Here is a 16,284-nt window from a genome sequence, read left to right on the forward strand (position 1 = left end):
ATTAAAATACATTTTAAAAAGCAGTCTAAGACAATCTTTGAATCCAGTTCTGAAACACTTAAAACAACAATTTCAAGCACTGAATGACATGTGGCACAGCACTGTTTTGGCTGTCTACCGGAAGCTTAAATGAGATAAGGCCTTGGGTAGGAAGTTCACCAGGCAACAGGATGTTTTTGCCAGAATCGAGGTATTATACTGAGATATCTGAGCAGTCATTGTTTGTAGCTCAAGTAACGTAAGGGTTGAAACCAGGCAAAGTTACAGGGGGAAAAACATGTACAGTTTAAAACATATAGGAACTATTGTTTTTCCACTGAACAATCCCTACCAGATGGCCCTATTTTTAATAAACAGTCTTCAAGGGATGCTTCACGCGTAGTATAGTGAAAGGTATGACTACCTATGCCAGGGTCAAAATCAGAACATAAAGGACCACAGCTTTATTACTCAGAGTTGACAAAGATACTTTATACACCACAACTTGAAGTTACAGGTGAATAAATCCAAAAGCAGGAAATCTGAGTAACCCAGGGAAACTATATCAGCAATTGGTTACAGAACTTCCTTCTATCAAGTAACAGAGCCTGTGGACCAGTATGCCAATCTTGTCATAATTCAGCCAATTAAGTACCTCACTAGCATCTAATTTTCAGCTACAGTGTAGTGCTGAGTAAGTAAACAGATCAGAAAAGGAGAAAAACATTGGGCTAGTGTGAAAAAATAGAAAGCAAGACTCTAAAATAAATATAAAAATTTCAAGATAATTCCAAACAAGATAATTCCAAAATTAGTGAAAATAGGCCAGCAAATGGCTGGAGAGTGCTTTTTCTATACCACTGAAATCAATTACTTGGTGCAGCCCATTGATGTCGATTCCTTGTGTAAGATATAAAATGGGAGGGGGGAAGGCACTAGGAACAGGGAAAAGTTTGCTGTTTTTTCTTCTTCATAAAGTACAGGGAGGAAAAGCTTCACCCCTCATAACACATACTTATTGCACCCTAATCATATATACTTATATCTACCATGCCTTGATCAACTTATGGCGACCCTACCACAGAGCTTTCTTTGCAAGATTTGTTTAGAGGAGGTTTGCCACTGTCTTCTCCTGAGGCTGAAAGCATGCGACTTGCCCAAGATCACCCAGTGGGTTTGAGAGCCAACCTGGGAATTGAACCTGGTCTCTGGAGTTGTAGTCCAACACTCAAACTACTACGCCACACTGGTTCTCAAAAATATATTCCAGCCAACATTGTGCGTCTCTTGGCTGTGCAGAATCTAACTTCAGTTGGGCTTGTTTTACTGTCAAAGCAAAAGGCACCAACCTGGAACTATGGTGACATACAAAAGCAGATTTCTAATAGTTCATTAATTTCCAATGTGCCTGACATGTCCAAGATGAGGCTAAGCAGATAGGCACAAACCTATCTTAAGTGAGAGAAATATCTAGAAGTGGATTCAGCTCCCAGCCATTACATGTGTTACATACAGGTGTGGGAAATATTTTTCAGTGTAAGAGCTGCATACTCACCTACTTCTGCTTTGAGGGGTGTTATGAAAGCAATGAATAAGGATGACCCTGCTGCACAGCACCTGGGCTTGCCGGGGGGGGGGAGGAGAGCTTCCTAGTGGAAACAATGCTAGATATTCATATTCAGCTTCCTTATTTCCTGGGGAGGGCTATAGAGGTTATTCTTTTCTTTACCGTTGGAAAGGGAGGAAGGAAAATGTATCCAAGGGCATTTTGGGGGGGGGGGGTGTCCAGTTTTAGAATGAGATTATGTAACACATTTCAAGGTAGGCTGATTATGGAAAAGTTGGTTTCCAGGCTGAAATTTATTTTGTTAACCTGGGACTAAACCATTCTATATTTGTTTTCAAATACATATAAGCATTGCCCATAAAAGTTTAACTGGATAGTTACTTGATTATCTAAGCATAATTAACAGTTTTAGGTGGATGTAACAAAAAAAAAACAATTAAAAGTGGTGGCATGCAATTATGATATAAATCAGGGGTAGGCAACCTTTTTGAGCCGGGGGCCGGGTTGGTGTCCCTCAGGCGACTGGGGGGCCGAAGCCGGGGGGTGGAGCTTCCACCCTCCGGGGCGGGGCCACATGCGGGGGGTGGAGCTTCCACCCTCCGGGGCGGGGCCGTGTGCCGGGGGCGGAGCTTCCACCCTCCGGGGCGGGGCTGCGTACCGGGGGCGGAGCCTCCACCCTCCAGGGGCCAGGCCTCCCCACCTTTGCTGGCCCCTGACGGGGCCCCAGGCCCCGTCAGAGACCGGCAAAAAAGCTGGTGGGGGCCACCAGCGCTGGAGGGCCCCCTGGAGGGCCCCAGCGACAGCACCGGGCCTCCCAGAGGCCCCCTGCCGTCCCTCGGAGCCCTCCTGGAGGGCCCCAGGGATGGCAAAGGGCCCCCCAGAGGCCCCCTGCCGCCCTCGGAGCCCTCCTGGAGGGCCCCAGGGACGGCAGCAGGCCCCCCAGAGGCCCCCTGCCGCCCTCGGAGCCCTCCTGGAGGGCCCCAGGGACGGCAGCGGGCCCCCCAGACGCCCCCTGCCGCCCTCGGAGCCCTCCTGGAGGGCCCCAAGGACGGCAAAGGGTTCCCCCAGAGGCCCCCTGCCGCCCTCGGAGCCCTCCTGGAGGGCCCCAGGGACGGCAGCAGGGCCCCTGCCGCCCTTGGAGCCCTCCTGGAGGGTCCCAGAGACAGCAAAGGGCCCCCCAGAGGCCCCCTGCCGCCCTCGGAGCCCTCCTGGAGGGCCCCAGGGATGGCAGCAGGCCCCCTGCCGCCCTCGGAGCCCTCCTGGAGGGCCCCAGGGACTGCAAAGGGTCCCCCAGAGACCCCCTGCCGCCCTCGGAGCCCTCCTGGAGGGCCCCAGGGACGGCAAAGGGCTCCCCAGAGGCCCCCTGCCGCCCTCGGAGCCCTCCTGGAGGGTCCCAGAGACGGCAAAGGGCCCCCCAGAGGCCCCCTGCCGCCCTCGGAGCCCTCCTGGAGGGCCCCAGGGACGGCAGCAGGCCCCCTGCCGCCCTCGGAGCCCTCCTGGAGGGCCCCAGGGACGGCAAAGGGCCCCCCAGAGGCCCCCTGCCGCCCTCGGAGCCCTCCTGGAGGGTCCCAGAGACGGCAAAGGGCCCCCCAGAGGCCCCCTGCCGCCCTCGGAGCCCTCCTGGAGGGCCCCAGGGATGGCAGCAGGCCCCCTGCCGCCCTCGGAGCCCTCCTGGAGGGCCCCAGGGACTGCAAAGGGTCCCCCAGAGACCCCCTGCCGCCCTCGGAGCCCTCCTGGAGGGCCCCAGGGACGGCAAAGGGCCCCGCAGAGGCCCCCTGCCGCCCTCGGAGCCCTCCTGGAGGGCCCCAGGGATGGCAAAGGGCCCCCCAGAGGCCCCCTGCCGCCCTCGGAGCCCTCCTGGAGGGCCCCAGGGACGGCAGCAGGCCCCCTGCCGCCCTCGGAGCCCTCCTGGAGGGCCCCAGGGACGGAAAAGGGTCCCCCAGAGGCCCCCTGCCGCCCTCGGAGCCCTCCTGGAGGGCCCCAGGGACGGCAGCAGGCCCCCTGCCGCCCTCGGAGCCCTCCTGGAGGGCCCCAGGGACGGCAGCGGGCCACCCAGAGGCCCCCTGCCGCCCTCGGAGCCCTCCTGGAGGGCCCCAGGGACGGCAGCGGGCCACCCAGAGGCCCCCTGCCGCCCTCGGAGCCCTCCTGGAGGGCCCCAGGGACGGCAGCGGGCCACCCAGAGGCCCCCTGCCGCCCTCGGAGCCCTCCTGGAGGGCCCCAGGGACGGCAGCGGGCCTCCCAGAGGCCCCCTGCCGCCCTCGGAGCCCTCCTGGAGGGCCCCAGGGACGGCAGCGGGCCACCCAGAGGCCCCCTGCCGCCCTCGGAGCCCTCCTGGAGGGCCCCAGGGACGGCAGCGGGCCTCCCAGAGGCCCCCTGCCGCCCTCGGAGCCCTCCTGGAGGGCCCCAGGGACGGCAGCGGGCCACCCAGAGGCCCCCTGCCGCCCTCGGAGCCCTCCTGGAGGGCCCCAGGGACGGCAGCGGGCCTCCCAGAGGCCCCCTGCCGCCCTCGGAGCCCTCCTGGAGGGCCCCAGGGACGGCAGCGGGCCACCCAGAGGCCCCCTGCCGCCCTCGGAGCCCTCCTGGAGGGCCCCAGGGACGGCAGCGGGCCTCCCAGAGGCCCGCTGCCTCCTTCGGAGCCCTCCTGGAGGGCCCCAGGGACGGCAGCGGGCCTCTCAAAGGCCCGCCGCCGCTGCCGCCGCGGCTGCCCATCGCGGCTTTTCGCCGCTCTGGGCGCCGCCATTTTGGGCGGCAAAATGGCGGCGAAGTCTCGCGCGACCTCCCCCAAGGTCGCGCGAGATTTCGCCGCCATTTTGGGTGAAAAAATGGCGGCGCCCATAGCCCCAGAGGCCGCTCTGGGCGCCGCCATTTTTTCAGCTAAAATGGCCGCGAAGTCTCGCGCGACCTCGAGGGAGGTCGCGCGAGACTTCGCCGCCATTTTGCCGCCCAAAATGGCGGCGCCCAGAGCGGCGAAACGCCGCGACGGGCGGCCGCCGCGGCGGCGGCAGCGGCGGCAAGGGGAGGCAAGGGCCGGTCGCCAGGCCTCCGCGGGCCGCATCCGGCCCGCGGGCCGGAGGTTGCCGACCCCTGATATAAATGCATACTTAGCAAATATTCATAGTAATACAACTAATGGAATTATACATCACTTCCCTGGCAAGTCAGGAACATTATATTGATTACATTTTCAGACAGATCATATCTTGTACCAACACATTACAGTATACTATTATGCAAATTGGATGCATTTATATCTAGGTTACAAACAGTACTTGGTATGAGCGAAGGAGAAGATTCAAACATAGTTGGATCTGCACTCTGACAATGTGACCAATGGAAAACCTAGTTCACAGCATACTTCCAGCTCATGTTTGCTGGTACTGGGAGTGCTGAATTGAAACAGTGAGACATTTTCCCACATCATAGCTAAATACAGCACTTTTAGTGAAAACTGAGCGCATCAACTGCCAGTGAAAATAATTCCAGTTTTGGTATAATACTGTGCTAAATATTCCAACATGATCCTTTTCTATAATCCACTGTACATGTAGTATCATGGCCCACCTCTAAGAAGTAGTGTGAGGATAATAATAAATGAACAGTTTATAACTGATTGTTGACATTAAGCGGTTCAAGGAGAGTCAGTAGACACCAAGCCTTCCCAAAACAAAATGACGACAATCCAAATGAGGCAGCTCTAGGTTTGGGGAACCTGCACATCCTAACAAGTTCCATTCCAGAGCTCTAGAACTTCCAAGACATGAATTAGTGGTATGTCTGAGAAGAAGCCCAGAGCCAAAGGCACAGTTGTTGTCTAGCAGCATGACGGCTACCTTTGCCTAATCCCACCTTATTCCTGCTGAGATCCAATTCTTTCACAGCCCTCCAGCAATGAAGAACTTCTTGATCCTTGACCTTCTGACAGGTCCCTGGTCTTGTTGGTAAGGTGAAAATATAAAGAAGTAGTTGTGGTTTAGCAGTAGTTTAGCATAGCAATGCTGTTATTGAATTTTTGTATCATTTATTGAATACAGCATTGCAATACAGATTCTGCAACATCACTATAATCATCCAGAGGCTTTTACATTGCAGATGATTATAACAAGCCACAAATATCAGAGTGTCTCAGAAATCTAACCCTATCAAACTAGTTATCTCTCAAATTAGTGATATGAAATGCCAATCTTGAATGAACTGTACTGAAAAGAGTGGTATTTATCCTGGTTATAAACAGAATCTACTATTGCATCTGAGAGTCCAACAGCAAGAACAATTTAGGGACTGGTATAACGAAAAGCAGTTTCTCCATAAAAAAAAAAAATCCAGAATCAGATTTTGTATTTAAAGTCATGGATCTAGCCATTTGGAACATTTGTTGAGAGCTGAGATACTTGTCTATTTTGTGGGGAAAGTACAACATATCTTCTAATTGTGTGGTTTTGTGCAGTATTTTGCGATCCATTTCTTCCCTTTGCTAATTCCACTGAAAAGATCTTGCGATTAGCAGCAAATGTAATCTTCCAACTTGTTCAACTCTTCTTCAGCTCTTCCTCCAGAATAACCTATTCATCATCATATAGGAAATTTCAAGAACATGTAGAGGCTACTGAATTTGCATGTTATCTGACAATGAGTGACAATTTACTGACAATGAATCCTGTATCATCTAGTTAGCATCATCACATCATTTTTAGAGATATTGAAACAAAAGACAAATATGGCTCTGGGATGTCATGATGCATACTGTTCCACCAGTCTCTTGGTTTTCAAGTGCCAGATATATCAATGCTATGTGTTCATATTTTGCAGAAGTCATTCAAGAGTCTTAAAAATTGAAAATGTTGCCAGGCTGTTTTTGAACTTCCTCTTCGAATTTCATCCTTCTACTGCAGTAGTTCAGAATGTCAGTGGAAGACCCAGCTAGCATTATATAATGCTCCCAATCATCATTCTTCCGAAATAACTCCATCTCAAAACTAACTCATAAAAAAGTCTCACTACAGAAAGTCTGTATCTTCAGAGACCTCTTTTACCTCAGTAACTGATTGGCTAAGCCACCTTCCAAAGAAACACAAAGTCTACTGTCAGTTCATGCAGCCTGCAGTACCTGCTCTTCTAAAATACAACTGAGCTTGTGGGTATCTCAGAATGTATGCTTCAGCAGAAAATTCACATTCTCCAGTAAACAGGCTCCAAAATGCATGAGACTTCACCTAGAACAGTATCCTTCTACAGCTAGCTTCATCTTTGGAGTGGTAATGATTCCAGAAAATTTCAGATGTTATGTTTTATCCACATACTGCACTAATTTTGTGCCACTCTAGTCTTTTAAATGTGAAGTATAGCCCCAATAGTCTAAAACTTCCCTAGACACTAAGGGAATACAAGGGATTATGTAAATAAATGACAGAATCATTGCAATCATCTTGTAAACAATTTGTGTTTCTGTTCAGATTTAAGTAATCAAGTAAGCAATATTTTCAGACCTGACATTACATTGTCTAACCCTCACTTTAACTAACTTCCTTTCTGTTATGCAAAATGGTTACAAATGTCCTTAGAAAACACAACACTAAGGCTGCATCCACACTGCAGAAAGAACCCAGTTTGACACTGCTTTTACTGCCATAGCACAATGCTATGGAATTCTGGGAATTGTAGTTTTCTGAGACATTTAGCCTTTGCTGCCAGCCAGTGTTCTGGTGCAACAACAAACTACAATTCCCAGGATTCCACAGCACTGAGTCATGGCAGTTAAAGTGATGTCAAACTGCAATGCAGATCCAGCCCAAATTAGCAGCCACACGTTTTGTCTGTCATATTAAGCTTATGCATACCAGGAATATTTTGCAGGGGAGGGGTTGACCTCTAATGAATGGAATTCCCTTCCAGGGTATACTTCTTCCTTTCTTTCAGGACATCAAAACCAAGAGTTATTCTAGAGAACTTTGAGGGGCATAAATAATAGGTGTAGTATATTACCTTAGGACCTAAACACCTTATGGGCACCAGAGCCTATTTGATCTTGGAAATTAAGCAGGATCAGCTTTGGTTAGTACTTGGATGGGAGACCACTAATGAATACCATGTGGGCTATAACTCAGAGGAAGGAACTGGCAAAACCACCTCTAAGTATTCTTTGCCTAAAATAACCTTATGAAATCCATGGGGTCACCATAAGTTGACAGCTGACTTGAAGGTGCACATTCACACACTCTATTTTGCTTTATTAAGAACAGTCAATTTCTTTGGCACAGCGTACAATTTGTTGATACCTTGATATAGCAAATAGCTTCCGCTTCGTCTGTTTTACCAATTAGTAGATTTTACCTACTAGGAACTTTAATCAAGAATTCTATTACTACAAAAACAGTTGACTAAATTAAATAGTTGGTCCCAATTAGAGTAAACAAAATGATTCAGCTGAACTTGTTAAATAAATTCCTTGTTAAACAATAAATAACAATAACATTTATTATATAAACACTTATGTAAGTTCCCCATTATTGAATGGGTCTTTTCCAGTTAGGACCAAAAAGTGAATTCAATTAAAATTAGAGAGATGCATACACTGTAGCAGTTGAGCACTGAATATATATATATATATACTGGGTATCTGACAGCTGTTTTTAAAGTTTTTCTAAAATAAACTACCACTGAGCCCAAGTCCAATATAGCACTGGCACTGCAGTACCAGTGTGATGGGACTTCATTCCTTTGCCCCAATCTCTCTCTTCTCAACAATGCTTACAGCTGTGTAAAAACTGGCTTCCTGGTCCTGCTGAACAGGTGCAAGCATCTGCAAGGCACAGGGAGCAGAGGTGGAAGGGGAGATTCCATACTCTGCTTCTGTTAGATTCAACTGTTCTGTACTAGGAAATCCTTCATTTAAATCTCACCTCATCTGCCATCATTGTTGTCTCAATATCAAATGTCCATCTCTAAACCCTGATATTGGCAATCAGAGAATAATGATCACACTAGGTGTCAACAGTGAATTTTGTAAGAGTACATAAAAATGCAGAATGCGGTGGGCAGAAATATTAGTCTTTTCCTAAATTTCTAGCTCACATGATTGAAAATATGTTTAGAAATGTATGTCATGGCTATTAAAACTATCCAATTGAGAGAAAAATTAAAAAAAAATTTAGTGGACTATTGGGTGGAACAGATGGGCAGGAATGACCAGCCACAGGCTGCTCTCGCCCAGAACACCATGGGATTGCAGCAACCACACGCAGCAGCCCCAAATGGACCACAGCAAGGAGGTGAAAAGATCCACTCCTTATGGGGCTGGGTTTGGGCTGCCTTAGCCAGGTAGCAACCCCAGTGCAGTTTCCACATGGGTTGGGGGCATGCATCATCTAAACATCACAGGCCCAAGCTGCGTGGAAGCCAGCTTTTTACACCTGTCTCTTTTGGGCCTTGGCACCAAATAATTCGCTGTATGCTCTATGTCTAGTAAAATCAGTTAGATAAATAAGATTAAACTACTGCTGTTTCTAAATCTCAGAATCCATTGTTTACATGGAAAGAATATATGACTGCAAAATTTAGAGCAGAGTACTTTGCTCTGATAATACCATGCTATGTTGACAAAAATGTGTCTAGGAAAAGCACTATATAAACCAAGGCGAATGATACTGCAACTTCCATGTTTTTAAAATATATTGAAAACCTCAGTTTTTCTTCATAAATGCTCATGGAAAATATTCCCAGGTAATCACAGCAACAGTCATCTGCTCCTAAACTCTAAAATGGACATGTTATCATCTATGTTCTTCACAGCACCTAGCATACTGTTGCACTAAATGTGAATAAAGCAGCAGCAGATATTGTTAATTTATCTTGTGCAAACTGATTTCTACATGTCCTATCTGTTCTGAATATAGCTTTGCCCAATTCACTCTCAGCTTTTACTTAACAAAGACAACATATACATGAAGATTGATCACATTTACTGCCTTAGGACAGTTTTTAATTAAAAAAATGTGAATTATCCAAATCAAATTGGGCCATTATATTGGGACTCAAAGTCTGCGAGAGGGGGCGCCCAAAACAAGCCTGCACAACATCTGTCTACCAAGGTAAATACCACCCACCAGCCATTTATAGTGGGTGTAATATAGGCTTAGTTATGCACCAAGTTTCCCCAAGGATCTGCTATAAACAAAACCTGTTTGGCTTGGTAGATCACAGGTTTTGCAAGACTGATATCTAAGCTAGAGGCCATTTAATATAACAGATACAACAGAGTCTGTCTGTATTTTGACTTTGGCTGAATCTCCCAAATTTATTATTTATCTTTATTTGCAGTAATAGTAAAATCAACTAAGGAAATTCATGAACAGATACTACCAATATGATTAAATCACCATTGCTTGTTGAAGCCATACCAATTTTTACTACAGTTGCAAGAGAATCCATTCTTGTAAATTTTACTGCAATTTAGGATATCAATTTTATTTACTGCAGGCAATTTCTCACTATGCTAACTAAATGTGACTGAAGATTTTAGAAAGACATTAGCGATAGCAAGCAAGCAATAGTAAGTACATTTCTATACAGCTTATCAGTGCACTTAATCACTCCCTAAGCGGTTTACAATGTGTAAGCTAACTGCTTCCAACACGCTGGGTACTCATTTTAGCGACCTTGGAAAGATGCCAGGCTGAGTCAACCCTGAGCCCTTGGCTAGTACTGAACTCACAACCTTGTGGTTTGTGAGTGAGTAGCTGCAGCACAGGCATTTAACCACTGTGCCACCAGGGCTCTTATTGCGAAAGACATTTTAGAGAGTGAAATACGTTGTGAAATACGTTCTACAGAGAGTGGTCAAAGCTTGCTCTTATGAAGAGCAGCCCCTGTGCAACAAGGCAGAGAGCTTTGAAGAGACTTTCAAAAGCAGTTCATACTATGGCACACTGACTAGGAAGTGGTAACTGGACTGGCTAGAACAACTCCTGAGATGGAGTTTAAGTATCTCTTTGACTCCTTGTCAGTATACAGTAATTCCCCTCTATATCTTTCATCATGGAAAATAACTTCCCAAATACTTCCCCATGCCTAAGGTGCCCAGTGAATTCAAGATGCTAACATGCCACATAATTTTAAAATAGTTATATACTAACCTTTAGGGAGACTTAAAAGTGCAGGGGGATTCTCTTGAGGAGCTCTGTCGGGTTCCTGGGGAGGTACAACCATGGCAAGTGCATGCATTGGTACACGTGGAACCTGCAAAATTAACTCAGAGAAGAGAAACAAAGGTCAGAAACTTTAAAGTGTAATGTACAAATTAATCCAAAGTGTTTAGGGTACACATAGTCTGCTCCAAATGTTCACAGGTTTAAAATAATTTTACAGTGGCTGGACTGAAAGGTTCTGGTCCACTGGAACACCTTCCAACTAGCTGAAGATTGCTCTATGAGAATAGTGAGATCCCACAGCTTGCTTTCCCTTTTTCTTATCCTGATGACATAACCTTAATACACTGTACAATGCAAAATGAAAAATCTTTAGCTAGCTCTGGTGCAGCAGTAACAAATTTTCTTCTTTCACTAACCAGTTCTTTGAATATAGATTGCTATCTCTGAGCTAAAGAATATTTCATGTGAAACAGTTACTGAACATCGCAGTATTACTACATGGAACAATATCAACCCAGGGCATTTTAAGATCTTGATTTCAAAGAAAGTTATATCTTTATCTCTTTTCACTGAGATCTATATACTTTTGAACACTTTAGATTAGCTACGACACCTATTACTTCTAATGTACTTGCTTACAAATAAGTTTATTTGGGCCGCAGTTTCAGACATTCTTAGGATTAAATCTAAGATTTAAAGACTGAACAGGTACAATTACAGACAGAAACACAGTACTAGAATAATTCAATAAAAACTATGTGCCAATACAGTGTGCGTGATTTTTAATGAACCACAAATTATAGTATCAAAGTCTTCACTGTTGGTTCCAAAGAATTCATTATTTTTGTATTTGTCATTATATCCCAGTTTTCAGCCTATGCTGGCACCCAAAGCTGCTTCTAATTAAAATGTGCACAAAGATACAATTGTAATAGGCAATATGTGGGGGTATTTATAGCAACTAGTAACAGTCCAAGTGCCTGGCTGTTCCATCCAGAGAAAGGAAGCAGAAGGTGAAGCATGTGCATTTTGATGGTCAGCAGTCATCTGAACTCATTTAATCAACTATTGTATAAATCATACATTTTATGCTTAATCTCGAAGTTGTAAAAAGGAAATACTGTTTTTCACTTCTATTAGTAAAATCTTTATAACTTACCTGAGACTGATCCTGAGATGGTGGTGTGAGCTGAGACATGTCTGTAGTTGGAACTGACAGAACATTGTTTGGGTAATCCAATAAATAGGAAACAACATTTGTGTGACCCCCCTTTGCAGCTTCAATCAGCATAGTTGACCCATCCTGAAATGCACATCAGATGAAGATATCATGAAATCACTTGTTATCTGTTATACAAACTACATTCCTAATATTATATTACAGTATCAATATAATTAGGATATCTGGGGACTGTGGAGACAACAGGCAGATTAGAACCTTGGCACTAGACAATGGGAGTGAAGCCAGGAAATGGTGGGGACTGCTCCCAGAAGTGAGTATGTAAGAGGGAGGAGCAGGTTTGAAGGTTGTTGATGTTTAGTGTGCCCTGAGGAGTGAAGAACTGTTGAGGCTAGATTAGGCTGCTTGAGGGCAATTAGAAAGGGTTTAGGTACCCAAGAAATGGACGAATAGTGTCCTTAATTACATTGTTGCAGTGTCCTGCAGGAGACACAGTGTTTGGTGACAAGTAGTCACAAATAACCAGAAGGGTTATAGCATGCAAAAGTTTAATAAAGTGAGAACTTAGTTTGTAAGGGAACTTATATAAAGCTATAAAGAAAAATTTACAAAGACAAGCAAAAGAAACTGTCCAGATGTGTAACTAATAAAGTATTTATACACTGTGTCCATTGTGAACACTATCCACTAAAAGAGAGGCTGTATTCAGCCTGACTTGCAAATAAATTTCTTACTTTGTTTCAGTAAGCAGCCGTCTGAAGTAATTTCAGAAACACATTAAAAACACTACAAACATTGAGAAAAGTACTTTAGGTTTGGGACACTTCAGATAGTGGGTGTGTGGCTGTCAAAGAATAGTTTGTGCCAAGCTGGGGCGGAGGGGGGATTTGAACCCCAGAGGACTGGAGTGGAAAACTGGTGAGATAGTGGCTATCATCTTCCCAGAGACCATTAGTCACAACAACTAACAAAGGTATATGGAAAAAACTGAATTACTTGAAGTACCTTAAGACGATGAGTGGGATCTGCACCGTGAGCTAGTAGCAGTTCAACAACAGCAAGATGGCCCCCAGCGCAGGCCAGTGACACCACTGTATGGTCATTATTAGCAGTAGCCCGGTTAACATTGGCACCTATCAGCAAAAAGATACAATTGTGGGAAATTTTGAAGGAACCAATTCTGTGCAGGAAACTCTTTAGTTAACATTCAGATTCAAAGTGTTGTCTTTTAAAGAAGCATAATAATTCTGAAATGTAAGCAGATGATAAGGAAACTTCTTGTACCTACAGTTTTTTTAAAAAAACATAGCAAATGTAGATGTACTTTCATTAGTTTTACAATTAGACAACTGGATTCAAGGAATAAATTGTGTGTAAGAGGCCACCTGATTTCAGAAAGAGCTTCTGCCTGATCCTCATATTTTGTTTAACATGGAAAGCCTGTCACTGAGAAAATAAAAAGTACTTTAAGCTAACCAGAAAATGGTTACATAACCAAGTTTTATTCTTATAAAATAGTAAAATAAACTCATTTCAGAAATATACCAAATACAGAACTTCAATGATATAGCCAAATATGTTTACTATAAAGCAATGTATTATTTACACAAAATACCCATGACATCAATTTGTTAAGCAGTCCTAAAGTTGATGTCACTACTAACCTTTGCTAATAAGAAATTGTACAGTGCAGAGATGACCCGCTCTTGCTGCTTTCATTAATGGCGTTCTTCCACCTTCAGATTCATGTTCCTGTTTAGGAACATTATGAGAAACATAATGAAGAATACATACTGGGAGATAAGTAAATCGACCAACAGATCATCTGGTGCTCTGCTACTAAAACAAGAAGGGATGGATTTAGAGGTGCCATCATGAGTTTAAGATATGTGTGTGTGCTTTCTAAGACCAAGCTTAACTTAAATACAGCAGCAGCAGCTACTGCTCATGTTGCTCAAGCCTCCTACCAACAAGTCTACTGAATGCTAGGCTTTAGAGAGTCAATGAAGAGAAGAGCTGTGCAGAGTTCCACAAATCAAAAAAGGCATGTGTACTAGTCTAATAGCCTCAAGAAAGAATGGACACAGGATGAGGGGGTTGTCTGGCAAGTGGACCAAAGCTGAGACAAAACAATGCTTTGGCAAACTGTTATGAATTAAGAGTTCAATATTACAGCCAAAAAACAAAACCCCCCCCCCAAAAAAACCCAGTATTATCATAGTTTTAGTATTACTTCCTGCCAATCTATAAGCCAAATGTTACAACTTATAAAGTTATATATGACAGATGACAAAACTACAGAGGTTCACAAGCAGCATGTACAGAAAAAGGAAATCTAAGCTTTAAAAATGCTGACATGACCTGAACCTTGTGTAAGTGAACCAAAGTATAGCAGGATCTAAGTTTTTAATCTATATTTGCACTGCTGAGATATTTACATCACTTTCATACAATTCACCCACCATCTACTCTGAATAGGTTGCCTAACATCTTTCTTATTAAGTTTCAGAGCAAATAAAATTGTTGCTTTCTGTCAAGTCAACTTCAATATATGGCAATCCTATAAATGACAGACTTCCAAAATTTCCTGTTATTAACAGTCTTGCTCAGATCCTGCAAACTCAGGACCACTATCTTCTTCACTGAATCAAACCTATGGTGTTCCTCATTTCCTTCTAGCTTCAACTTTAGCAAGCATTATTACCTTTTCAGTCAGCCAATACGCTCTCAACTTAATATTCTCAATTAACTTCAACACTTTAAAGATACACTAAAGTCTTACTAAATCTGCACCAGCTTGAAGTAGTACATCTGCAACATCAGTGTGTCCATTTTCACAGGCGTAGGTCAAGGCAGTATCTCCTGTTGCAGTTGTAGCATGGACATTAGCCCCTGTTGAAGAGTGTTAAATTAGAATATTTGCATAATATATTTAGAAACCTTTCCAATTAACACTTGATTTGTTACTGCTTGCTTTACTTTTGATTTGCCAAGTGCCGACATGTTCTAGATGAGAACTAACTAGGACACTTAAACTGGAAGACACATGAAATCTTTTTTAAAAATATGTTGGTCAAATTACAAACACTTATTTTAAGCTAGCGCAGATCATTCCATTGCCTATCAAATTAATTCAAGTTCCTGCAATTTAGCACAAAAGCTGCTATTCAAGGACAGATCCAAAACAGTCTTCTGAGAACAGAGGCCAAGATAGTATGTAGCACCTCAGCATACAGTTTTGCATGCTCTCACTATCCAGCAGCTCTCAAGCTCCTGAAGTTAATAGTGAAGAAGGCAAGGAAAGGAAGGTAATTCAGGCCATGGAGAAGCAGTTGGTCTGTTTGCTCATGTGGAGAAGAAAAGAGGGAACACTCTCAAATGGAATGCATCTGTCTTTTTCTTCATCAGCAGCTCAGAGTAACTGTATCTTCATGGTCGGAATTAGCTCCCTTCACTTCTTCACTAGTAAGAGGCAAAGAGGTGCCCCATGCCAGGCATGGTTAGGTTTTGGACAGATTGCAAAAAAATGTGAACATCCTTCTCTGCCCCATCCAAAACGGGACTTATACAGATGTAAGTTGCTAACTTACTGCTGGCCAGAATGAATAGAAAGGTCCTTTGGTTCTTAGCATTGGACTATAAGCAAGGTTCCAATCCTGTACATGTGCAATACTCAAACATACAGCCAAAGGAATCTTGTGAGGATTAAGCAAATAAAATATTTTTGATATTTAAAATGATATAGCATAGTCTAATACTGATGCTAGGCAGGCCAATAAATTGCCATTGCTAGAATCACATTCCCTTCAAATTAACTCAAATTCAAGCATTTTATTTGAAAATATTTCTTCCCATTTGAAGAGTAAAAATATGTTTTAAGCAGTTGCATCAACCAGCATGTGACTGTTTTGCAGATTATTATCTTGTAACATCTAATGTGATAAACTAAAGTTAGTACAAAGCTGCTCATAGATGTGTTAATAAAGTCTACGTTCTTATTTTCACATTCCATGAAGACTTCAGACTCCTCAACAATAGTTAAGGAATTAGGGCAAGAAGACAGTGTTCCATTCATCACTTTTTATAAATGTTTCTTGTTTCAGTGTTAAATACATGTTTATAACTGTTTCAACAATATTTTGATTGAAAAATGGTAAAGGTATACCAACACATACACAGCAATGCTGTCTGCTTGCCAACTGGTATTACGCTTCTAGTCTGATCATTTTATTGTATCTAGCCCCATCATTTTTATCTATAAAAATAAGGTGAATCATAGAATCACAGAGTTGGAAGAGACCTCAAGGGCCACCCATTCCAACCCCTTGCCATGTAGAAAGACACAATCAAAGCACCCCCAATGGATGGCCATCCAGTTTCTGTTTAAAAACCAGAGTGTGGAGGAAGACTCTGAT

At 44.2% G+C, this 16,284-nt stretch overlaps 1 protein-coding gene across 10 annotated transcripts in view; it reads right to left on the reverse strand.

The window, feature by feature from the left end:
* The window catches only part of ANKHD1 (ankyrin repeat and KH domain containing 1), a 120,337-nt gene that overhangs the window by 57,249 nt on the left and 46,804 nt on the right, over positions 1-16,284 (reverse strand). For all 10 annotated transcript variants that reach the window (XM_089516281.1, XM_089516279.1, XM_089516277.1 and 7 more), the window contains exons 10-14: positions 14,652-14,761; positions 13,534-13,621; positions 12,875-13,002; positions 11,849-11,992; positions 10,675-10,777 (exon numbers count right to left, since the gene is read on the reverse strand). In XM_089516281.1, the coding sequence (XP_089372407.1) occupies positions 10,675-10,777; positions 11,849-11,992; positions 12,875-13,002; positions 13,534-13,621; positions 14,652-14,761 (573 nt within the window). The remainder of the gene's footprint in view (positions 1-10,674; positions 10,778-11,848; positions 11,993-12,874; positions 13,003-13,533; positions 13,622-14,651; positions 14,762-16,284) is intronic.

The sequence above is a fragment of the Sceloporus occidentalis genome, unplaced genomic scaffold (assembly GCF_023333645.1).
Source record: "Sceloporus occidentalis isolate IW3139 unplaced genomic scaffold, rSceOcc1.0.p SCAF_3, whole genome shotgun sequence".
In the NCBI taxonomy this organism is placed as follows: domain Eukaryota; kingdom Metazoa; phylum Chordata; class Lepidosauria; order Squamata; family Phrynosomatidae; genus Sceloporus; species Sceloporus occidentalis.